This window comes from Strongylocentrotus purpuratus, unplaced genomic scaffold (assembly GCF_000002235.5).
Source record: "Strongylocentrotus purpuratus isolate Spur 01 unplaced genomic scaffold, Spur_5.0 spur5_scaffold_3, whole genome shotgun sequence".
NCBI classification, from domain to species: Eukaryota; Metazoa; Echinodermata; class Echinoidea; order Camarodonta; family Strongylocentrotidae; genus Strongylocentrotus; species Strongylocentrotus purpuratus.
Genome location: NW_022145609.1, coordinates 15,030,886 through 15,042,347, shown reverse-complemented (window position 1 = coordinate 15,042,347; position 11,462 = coordinate 15,030,886). Strand labels below are relative to the sequence as shown.

Below are 11,462 nucleotides of genomic sequence, written 5' to 3'. Positions count from 1 at the left end.
ACGAGTCATTACAGTCCCTTTCTTTTGTATCCTTAAATTAAACGAAATACTTATATGATAAAGTAAGCTACTTGGTTATAACTGATACTGGATTCTGAAATCATTATCTACATGACTGGACCATGAGTGACTAATGGATATCCTGTTTATTTGTGGTTATGAACTTAAACGAATAATAAGCGCATGACTTGCTTTAGTTTTCTCTAATGACGAAGTGACTCTTTTATGAATAATCCGGGGAATAATCCTTCTTTTTAGTGCTAAGTCGCTTTTTTTGGTACTAATACCTAGTGTTGTTGATCCTTTATTGTCATCAAGATATTATTTAATGAAATGGTCGTGAGGAATGGTGGTCCAGAGATTGAGCATATATACGTAGACATAATGTTTTTCTTCCTTTTGTAGTAACTGCAGTTTTGGTCTATGATTGAATTTCAAACTGAAAGGTTTAAGAATAAGAGGGCAATTTATATTCAAGTGATAGGTGCATGTATGTCATTGATATAATCTCTTTTAATGATTTTATATTTTAATTTGTTTGCCTTCGACATGATTTCGTTATTTTTTTCTGCTTCAAATTGCTTTCAAATGTGGTAATGGATGAGCAAATAAAATGACGGTATTTATAATTTTAGGTGGATGATATCAAATAACTGGTGTTTGTTGCAATTTAAAATTTACAAATTGCAAATTTTAACTTCGTTTTGATATGTTTTGATATGATGTATGCCGACGACACACAAATGTATCTGATACTGAAGCAAAGTGAAATCGCCAGTGGGGTGGTGAGACTGGAGCAGTGCATCGCAGATGTGAAAGTCTGGGCTCGTGATAACAACCTCATGCTTAATGGTGCCAAGACAGAACTCATGCATATGACGTCAGCATTTCGAAAAGCCAGTGAGCTGCCAGATTTCGAAGTCGACTGCAATACAATCAATCCATCAAAATCGTCTATTAATCTCGGAGTCGGAGTGGATGACAAACTTACCATGAAGCAACATGTTCAGAAATCATGCAGAGCCGCTTCGTTTGGAATTTACCGGATCGGAAAACTCCGAAAGTACCTAGACCAAAGTTCTACTGGGCGCCTAATAAATGCATTTGTGACATCACACATTGATTACTGTAATAGCCTGTTGATAAATCTACCCAGCTCACATCTGACCAAACTCCAACACATCCAGAACACTGCAGCCCGTCTCCTCACACGCACAAGAAAGTACGAACACATAACACCTATTCTTCGTTCTCTTCACTGGCTCCCCATTCCACAGCGCATCCAATTCAAGGTACTGCTTCTCACCTACAAGGCCCGTAATGGACTTGCTCCAGTATACATCAATGGACTCATTTCACCAAAGGTGCAAACCTCCTCCATCAGGCTCCGCTCATCATCATCTGTTCATCTTCAACTATCATCTGGTCCTCGAACTCACACCCGCTATGGAGATCGTGCCTTCTCTGTATGTGCTCCTAAACTCTGGAATAATCTCCCCGTCTCTGTCCGTGAATCCCCAACTCTTGACACTTTTAAACGTAGACTTAAGACCTATCTATTCAACACGAAGTAATTGTCCATCATCATACCGTATTTATAACCACATGTCCTATCTTCTTGTAATCTATTTATTGTCTAATGTACATAATTATTGCAGTTTCATTAATGATACTTAATTATTGTATTTACATTTTCATTTTTCATTATCATGTTATTGTTATACATTGTTAGTTAAGTAATTCGTCCAAATTAAGCGCATTGTTTATTTCATGTTTCTTGTTGTTCCTTATCACATATTTAGTTTAACCGTACTTTTCATTTCACTTGTTTTGTAAAGCGCTTAGAAACTGTACTTGTATACCAGCGCTATATAAATCTTAAATATTATTATTATTATTATTATGTATATATAAATATATATTTGATTGTACAAACACAAATGGAAACACACAATAAGTACAGGTTACATGTTTTAATATAAATAACAATGTACAGGACAACATAAACTATACAATGAAGACATATTACTTAACATACAACACTATAAAACATAAAATTACTTTAGTGAAAATGATTATGATAATAACGATGTTAATAATAATAACAGTAATAATGATAACAACTATAATGGTGATAATGATAATGATAATAATTTAATATTTTACATTCAGCTTTATAAATTGTTATTGTAGCTGTCGGTCAGGGGACTAAGGGATAGACATACTATTTCATTTAATTTTGAGATTATTGTTATGGTGTTTGGGCGAGAAATATACTCAGAATTAAAAAGAAGATACTACATGCTCTGAAGAATATGTTTATGACAACCTTCTTTTGTTCTTCTTTTGTATTTATCTAGTGACATGTGATCAAAGTCGACACGTAATTAATGAAACTCGAATTGCTGCTACAAAAAAAAAAAATCGTCTTTTAAAGCCCCACTGTCCTACTTGTAGCTACTTGTTCCCTCTATATAGAAAACTTCCCCAATCGGTGCCTGTTGGTCCCCCATGATCCTCTTTTTCTTATGTTAGTTGAGAGCTGAGTTAATGAGATAGCCACCTGTCAGTGACCTCGCTGTGTGGTCTAATCCCTTCTGGCCCAGTAGTATTGACGGTCTTTAAGACTTAAAAGTCAGAAAAAAGGATCATGGGGGACCAACAGGCACCGATTGGGGAAGTTTTATATATAGAGGGAGCAAGTAGCTACAAGTAGGACAGTGGGGCTTTAAGGTGACGAATACATGATATTTTTTTGATCTAGAGATTACTAGGGGCCTGGAGATTTTGTTCACGTCGATTAATAGAAAAGGGGAAGGGAGGGTGAGATGATTTAGAAATCCTTGAATTAATGATTTCACTTGACCTCTGTATGTCAAAGAGAAAATATTAGGTGTTATTAAGAGAGAGAGAGAGAAAAAAAAAAGAGGGAGAGAGAGAGTGAATAACAGGGCAATATATAATCCTAGAAAGAGTGTAAAGATCGGAAGGAGCTAAGGAGGGAGTGAGAAAGAATTAGAAAGGAAAAGAGAGGGTGGAGAGAGAACGAAGTACATATAAATATATAATCTTAGAAAGAGTGTAAAGAAAATTAGAGAGAGAGAGAGAGAGAGAAGAACAGGGAAAAACATAATATAATAAAGAGTGGAGAGAAAAAAGGAGGTATAGAGAGTAGGGGTGAAATAGAGAGAGAGAGAGAGAGAAGAACAGGGAAAAACATAATATAATAAAGAGTGGAGAAAAAAAGGAGGTATAGAGAGTAGGGGTGAAATAGAGAGAGAGAGAGAGAGAGAGAGAGATAGTGCAAGGGTTAAGAGAAGGAGAGAGAGAGAAAGAGAGAGAGAGGGAGAAAAAGAGAGAGAAGAACAGGAAAATATATAATCTAAGAAAGAGTTTAAAGAGATGGATGGTGAGAGAGAGAAAGAGAGGGGGCAAGGGTTGAGAGAAGGAGAGAGAGAGAGAGAGAGAGTTTAAAGAGATGGAGGGTGAGAGAGAGACAGAGAGAGAGAAGGAGAAAAGGTCTACGATAAGGAATAAAAGAAACGGAAAGGGGGATACGGGGGGAATAAGAATGAAAATAAAAGGTGGGGAAAATAGGGGGGAGGCAGATAAAATCATAACAGCTAGAGACAGCTTGCAGAGAGTCGAGTACACCGAGGGAAAGAGACAACCAGACTTTTTGTCCATGTATCTGATACCTGAATAGGGCTTACCCTTTACAAACTATGTCGAATCTGTGGAATGAACCATCCATTCGGTATCCAATTATTGAAGTTTCATATGAATTGTATGTAAAATCACAAAATGTATTTTTGTTTTGCATTATGGTTAAAATTATGACGAGTGAGGGCACTATGACACAAAGCCAACTCTGGTGTATTGATTCATTTAATTTTGACGCCGAATATTCCCACACTTTGTTCCGTTTTCTGACTCATTTTAATTCGACCTCTAACAACCAATTCAGACAATACATATGATGTCGCTTTTTACAGTCAATCAAGCATAACCTAAGAAAATATTCTCTTTCGATATATTGTCGCCAAACTTAAATTTGGTAATGATGTCAACATAATAAATACTATGACATCGCATACAATTTGAAAAATAGGAGGGAAACTTACTTTTTCTTTTCTTCCTTTGTTAGGGCTTCCCTAAAAGGAACTTCAGCGATTAATCAAAATCGGTCAACTGCGACACGGGCATTGATGTTTATTCGTCAGTGATTTGCTCCAGTCATTCCAACAACCGGTTGGTTTGAAATTGATATTGAGTCGAGTCGGCGGTGTGACTGACGTATTCATCTTGCATAAGGCTCAAAAAATAAATTGTGAGAATTTGATTTATTCTTGATGGGTTAATTTATATCTTTTCATAACATTATAGATCAATCTCTATGACCTTGATCTTTTGATGAATACGATTTGCAGAAGATATCATAGTTATCTATCACTAACAAACAATATTGTCACAACTATTTCATGGAAAGGGGTAAGACAAAGGCATTTCCTCTTTATAGCATAGCATAGTAGGCAAAGTTTGTATAATATGTCCCAATAAGGTAGACCTAAAATGAGATGTGAGGCCTGCGGTATCAAATAACAAAATTACATCGATCTAAAAAGCTGCTATATTAATACTGACACAAATATTTGAAAATGAAAATATGACATTTGTCACATCAAACACAGTAATCACATATTTCTAGAATAAGTGTATTCGAACTATGGGTATTCCTACTGAACGCCCATGAAGGTATAGTTTATGTCATAGATAGCGGTGTCATGTGGTGATTCATACACAAATATTGACAGCAAAATTCATATTGTTCTAGATATAGAGGCATGTTTGCGCTGAGCTATTTAAACCAGCAGTAAAATCGTCAGTTAATATTAACTTTAAGCCATCAGACATTATGAAACAGATTTTGGCCCTCGATAGATCGGAACTAAAACCGTCTTTTTAAAAGATATAAACTTTAACTTTAATTTCTATACTTACGAGTGATTCTTTCACACAATCAGCAGATGTCAATTTCATTTGGTCAAGTTGTTATGCGCTATGTATTGAGCTGTCAATCCATTATACCACCTGTGCGGCGCCACGAATACCTTTCATATTGACCACGCCCTTCTTCATTAACTTTTTCCCACGCCCAACCCCCCCCCCCCCCCTCTCAGCAAAAGTCCGATGTGTAAAGTCAATACGGGTCGACCTTTTTCTTTTGTTATACTAGCCTTCTTCAGCACACCCCCCCCCCCCACCCTTTCAGCAAAAATCCGGTGTGTTAAGTCAATACGGGTAGACCTGTTTCTTTTGTAACGAGCCGGAGAGTTTGGGAACACGCATGGTATCCCTCCGTTCACGGAGTGGGGGGGGGGACAAACACACAGTAGCGTCTTTATCTACACCCACAACAAAAAGTGAGTCACCCTTACTCAAATTGATGAGTCACTGGTTTGTCCGTACAGCGAAACACTTGAAGGATCATGTGAGTCACTATGACTCGATACAAATGAGTCTTATTTATCTAAGAGACTCATTTGTATCGAGTCATAGTGACTCACATGATCCTTCAAGTGTTTCGCTGTACGGACAAACCAGTGACTCATCAATTTGAGTAAGGGTGACTCACTTTTTGTTGTGGGTGTATTGTTTTAATACCACCTATCCATCGAATATATTTATATATTTTGTTACTTTGAGTACGCGTTACTTGGTAAATACTTTTCATATGCAGTTAATGTTGAAATAAAACCTTTAAAAAATGTGTGCACTAGCCGCACATCGATCTCTCGTTCCGTTTCATTATTAGTGATAATGTACAATATGATATAAGATATTGATACCAATTCGCCTAAACCTGCACCAATACCCCTGCGTGGAAAGGCATGTAAACGAAACCTAAAATGCGTCCGAAATCACCCCCTTCCGCACCCGTTGCCATATTCTCAAGAAATACAAATCAGGAACAAAACCTGGTAAGAGTATTACTAATTTAGTTGTTAACTGTGTGTATATAATATATGGATGATGTATGTACTGTTTACTGTGCAGTTATAGCACTGGTCAGAATGATAAGGACATGCAAATTGATCCTCTTCATCTTATGCTTATGCAAGTACACGTTCATATAGATGAGTTCCCACATATTTAAGTCTCGAGTGTAACAGCTTTAATTACAACAATCTCCATCAACACGAACTCCTTGTACTTGTGCAAGCCGTAGATGGCGAATTTGTTATACCCCCGGCAAAAATTCAGACTGGGCCTAGCGATGTGTGGATCACGCCATTCTCGGCTTGTAGCAGGTAGGGGAAGGGAGAGATCGTAACTGCAAGATAAAATCAAGCCGGCCATATTTGTCATTGGTGTTACTCCAATTAGAAGTAGAAAACTTTGCAGCAGTTTATAAGATTGTGAGTACACATACACGTTTTTAATTAGATGTAGAATCAATGCAATCTGACAAAAAGGTTTTCAGAGCATGAGCTTAGTCTTAGAGAAACTATAAGTGTAATTTATGAATGTAATCAGTAATTGCTATGCCTACATATATTTGTTTCCATTGTTATTTTTCTTTCTTATCATTTCCAGGTAAAGATTATCCTGTACCAGAGCACGACGCTTGATAGTAGGCATATAGAAGAGGCTGATTGTCATCAGATCTGGGTAAGGTATTATATTTCAAAAATAACTTGATTTTCTTCTCTTTTGACCTCATATTACCTGTACTTCAACACATACTTAATGCCTTTTTGTCTCTGAACGGTCAGTTTACATGTACATTTGTTATCAAAATAATAATAATGAGCATTTGTATTGTGCCATGTCTGTCAAATTTGACACCCCTAACGCAAATGTCACAAAACTTCATATATTATTGTGGGCATACATTTACCAAATGTTCAAAGTAATTCAAGAAAAAAAGGCAAATCAACATAATTTTATACAGTTTATTTTATACAATTTATACAGTTTTTTCCGAGGTATCAAAGCAGAAGTGTTTTTTTTAAACATTACCAAGATCTGCAAATTACATAGTAAGTTTCTCATCCACATTTTTCGGAAGAATTTTGTTTTTGTGAGTGAGCGTAGAATAAAGTAGGCCTACATGTATGTCTTTGTTGCTATATCATTGTGTATCTAATGCTAAGTACACACCGACGCCGAATTGATGGCGAATTAAATCGGCGAGCAAAGCGGCGGCAAAGCGTAACAAAGTTTAATTAAAGCGTGAAGACCGTAATAGAGCGTGAGAAAGCTTTGAGCAATTCTGGACATTCGGCAAGAGCGCCAATTTTTTTTAAACTGTTTGAAAATTTGAGGCGATCTGTCACGAATTGCGTAAAGCGGGGAGAGCGTATTAAAGCTTATCAAAGCGTCACAAAGCTTATCAAAGCTTTGTTACGCTTTGCCGCCGCTTTGCTCGCCGATTTAATTCGCCATCAATTCGGCGTCGGTGTGAACTAGGCATTAAGCATTTCGTGGTACCAAATGTTCACACTTTGTAGGGGAGAAGGGACATTGACTGTATATTCAACAATGATGTGTAATCGTCCATGACCTAGCATCGTTTATCCATTGATGAAGAAACCTGCATTCAATCCTTCTCTCCCCTTTCCTTTTCTTCTCTGAAATTTACTCATTTTTATTTGTATTTTTATTGTTGTATCTAAGTTGAGGGCCGCGGGCGCGTCAAACTACTTTGCTTATTTCTGTAGCCCTCCTGTATCTAATGTATGTTGATTATGCATTCAATATATTTGTTTAATTTTGTTTATTATATGTATAAAATTATATACACTTAACATATTGTATCAAACCATATTAAGTTCATGAAAATGTATGATGAAAAAAAAAAAAAAAGATGCAGAAACCAATAAATCAAATAAAACAAAAACTTTAAGAAACGAAGAGTTTAATTAGATTTGAATATTCCCACATCATAATCCTCTCTTTGAAATATTGCTACATGTAGACTACATGTGCTTTAGACATTATACTGTACAGTCCTGCATTGGCTGCAGATTATGATGGGCCATTAAGCCTGGTATTCTGAAAACAACTGTACCGGTGAAATGAGGAAATGATCTGTGGAGTATTAGAGTAAACACATTTAATTGTACATTTTAGGCATACATTCTGTTAAGGTGTGTTGTGGTACAAAATTCACCCCCATTAAAAAAACTTGAGTTGCTTCTAAATTGATGCTCTGTTTCTGTATATTGTAAATATTCTTATATGTATCCCAGACCAACATTTCATATAGCGGGTACTTTGTTATTTAATAGAAAACTGGAAATATAAATGTTATGGTTTCTAGAGTAGCATTTTATTCAAGGAACATAACACTTCCACAGCAGGAAAGAGCTCGTCACACTTTTGCGAAGAGTAAGATGAAAACCCCAGTCTTATGGAACATGGCACAGGCATGAGAATTATTGTGATGCACTTTGTATTTTCACCCCCACAAATAAGTCACACTGAAAAGTTGAATGATTAATAAAACAAAAAACAAAAAAATCCAATATTTGGGGCCCTTTGAGATCAGATCCCTGTAACTATCAAGTCCTGTATTAAGACCACAATTCTGATTGGATGTACCTAATTAATGAAAACATATTGTTTGGTTCATATATCTGCTACCAGAACACAATCCAGTGATCACAATTACTGGGATTTTATTTGTTGATTACAAGAAAGACATAAACTAGATGTATATTTATACATGTACATGTATTTTGTAGATAGATTTCACAGCATTACTACAGTATGTCTTTTTGGCAAGCATATTGGCCCAGCTTGGGTGACTTATTGCTCAATTTGTAATAAATGGTGAACATGATAACGAAATATCCACAAAATTGTCCCACCATTAATACATGTACTAAGACACAAACATTTAATTTTCCCAATATTTACAAAGTTAACGGTGTACATTTTACTCTTTCAATAAGATATGCCAATTTCTTAGCCAACTTGATCATGCATTTCGATGCATTTCACCTCCATGTTAGATATCCTTGCGACATCACTTACATTTTAAAGCATCTACTTCCTCAAACTGGTTGTTTTTCAATAATAATATGGTTCATTTTTTTGTTTACACACATTTTTGGCTTACACCCAGTACATCAAGTTTGCTTGCTCGATATGGTCCATCTGCATTCATCATCGGTCTTTGCAATTAAATCTATTGAAATGATAATTTTCATAGTATGGACTGATTTTAAAGGGAAACCTGTCACTTTAAATTCTAACATTTTGTGATTGCTTTAAAAAGTGTATGTAAGCTTCTATATAATTTGTCAAGTCATTGCTTACTCTTTATTTGTCATTGAAGGAAAGCCTGTACTACCACATTGTTTGGAGTATATTTGTGTACACTATACATGTATGTATACATTATAATTATGGCAAAGGTCCACTGTGGCAGCACCTTTTTGTTTTCAGTTGTTATTAAACCGGTAGAGAGAATAGACTTGTAAATCTTCTTCATAAACATAGGAAATACATTGTGACCTTGCTCATTTTGTATAGACTAGCATAAAACAAAAACGTTTTAAAAGAAATGCATATCCTACTCTGACACCGTAGGCCTACTTGTAATTAGCTATATAAAGAAGTGCACACATGTAAAACAAAAAGCCACTAACATCATCTTCTAAAGGATTTTACATGAGTTTATAAAACGTACATAAACCTCTTTACCTCTACATATATAAATATACATATATGTATTTCAACTTTACCTCATGAGAAAGTAAACCGTAGCATAAATCTTTTAAAATTGTGTGGACCACTAGGGATTTTCAAAGTACATCTACATAGACATGTACCGCAATATTAACTTGCAGTTGAAATATAAAATCCGTAAAGTTGTAAACACCTTGTTGAGCAGACTAGTAGTTGTCGCTTGCATATAGGCGTATCAATAAAACGTGTACCCACCTGTTTCAACTCGTAATTGAAAATTCACTTTCATTAAAAAGAGGATAACATCCCTGATAAACTTTATCCATCCTGCGTCACTCAATGAGAAGGTAACTATAAACAAGTGATGAGAATAAGGGCAAGATTGTAATCGTCATAAAGAAGAGAAAATCATAAATTTTGCTTGTAATAAGCATTTCATTGAGTTGAGTTGATGTTAACACCTTTTTTTCTTCAACTGCCTAAAAGTCCATGTATATAAAGGAAAACTTGTTTTGGAATGAGATAACACACACATAATGGCTTTTACCCCCATTCATTGCTTCAGCCCAAGCTTGGTATAAAGGGATCCGGTAACTTTGTCTCAGATTCTGAAACAAAATCCTGGATTTAGCTCATGCTGCAATCATAATTATAAACTTTAGGTCAGTCAGTAACCCCATGTATTTTACAAGCCGATCGCCTGTCTGATTATCAAGATATTTATGATTGGAATTACACATTTTGAAAACCGTTTGCCAAACGGTTTTCATAACACTACATTCTATTGGAGAAAATGAGTAGGGTAAACTACATGTATATACAATGCATATAAGCAGTCAGTGTTTAAACATCATTACAAGTACTTTGAATACAAGATTACCAAAAAAAAAATACATAAATAATTTGATATCCTGATTACAAGTGTCCTCTTTGATGCAAGTAATGTAAAACTATCGAGGATATATCACAGACCATCTTTCTCTGTTGTTAAGACAATCTACCACATATATTGCTTTAGTATTTATTATTCTAATTTATATTAATCGTACGTCAGCTTAATAATGTTATGCTGAAATGCATCCGATACTTTTTTAGCGGAGTGTGGGAGATGAAAAACTTGAACTTGAATATTTATGCCTAGCTGTTTTGTCTTCTTTTTCTGTACGATACAGAAGTGCAAGAGAGAAGATAATAAAGATGGTTTCGAGAGGAAGATGGTGTCTTTGCTCGGTGCTAATATTGACAGGTTTGTTATTCCTAATCTATTATTCACTGTTAAGTGTGTCCCAGAAAAAGGACACCTGATTATCGGTACATTACTCATTTATTCCAAGTCATTTCGTTTCCTCAAAGAAAATAACGATCGCGAATTGTACTGCCTACTTGGTCATGCCTGATCCGTCTACCTTGAACTTAATCATCCTGTCATTTGGAATAAGATAACATCAATATTGTATTGATATTTAGTATATAGTTGATAACTTAAATTTGTTTTTCTTCCCCAAACCATAATGAACAAAATACTACAGCCAACATCTTCTTTGGGACAAAAGGGCCAATGGCAATTCCACTTTAGACTGATGTATTGATCATTCTTTTGATAACATGCCCGCCCCCCCCCCCCCCCCCCCCCCCCACTTCGTGATTGGAGGGATACCATGCGTGTTACCATAATGTCCGGTAAAGGGGTACTTTTCACGCACCAAAGTCCGGCTCCTAGTACACAACAGCCCGTTTTACACACCGGACTTAGGGGGTGTTTT

General features: G+C 35.8%; 1 protein-coding gene across 1 annotated transcript; it reads left to right on the top strand.

The window, feature by feature from the left end:
• The first annotated feature begins 722 nt into the window (after window positions 1-722).
• LOC100888279 lies at window positions 723-1,574 on the top strand. The gene has a single exon (XM_030995770.1). It carries the CDS (start codon window positions 723-725, stop codon window positions 1,572-1,574), a length of 852 nt encoding a protein of 283 aa, XP_030851630.1.
• Window positions 1,575-11,462: the final 9,888 nt, after the last annotated feature.

Coding starts and splice junctions, on each gene's coding strand:
- LOC100888279 (XM_030995770.1), top strand. CDS start 723: ATGTATGCCGACGACACACAAATGTATCTGATACTGAAGCAAAGTGAA.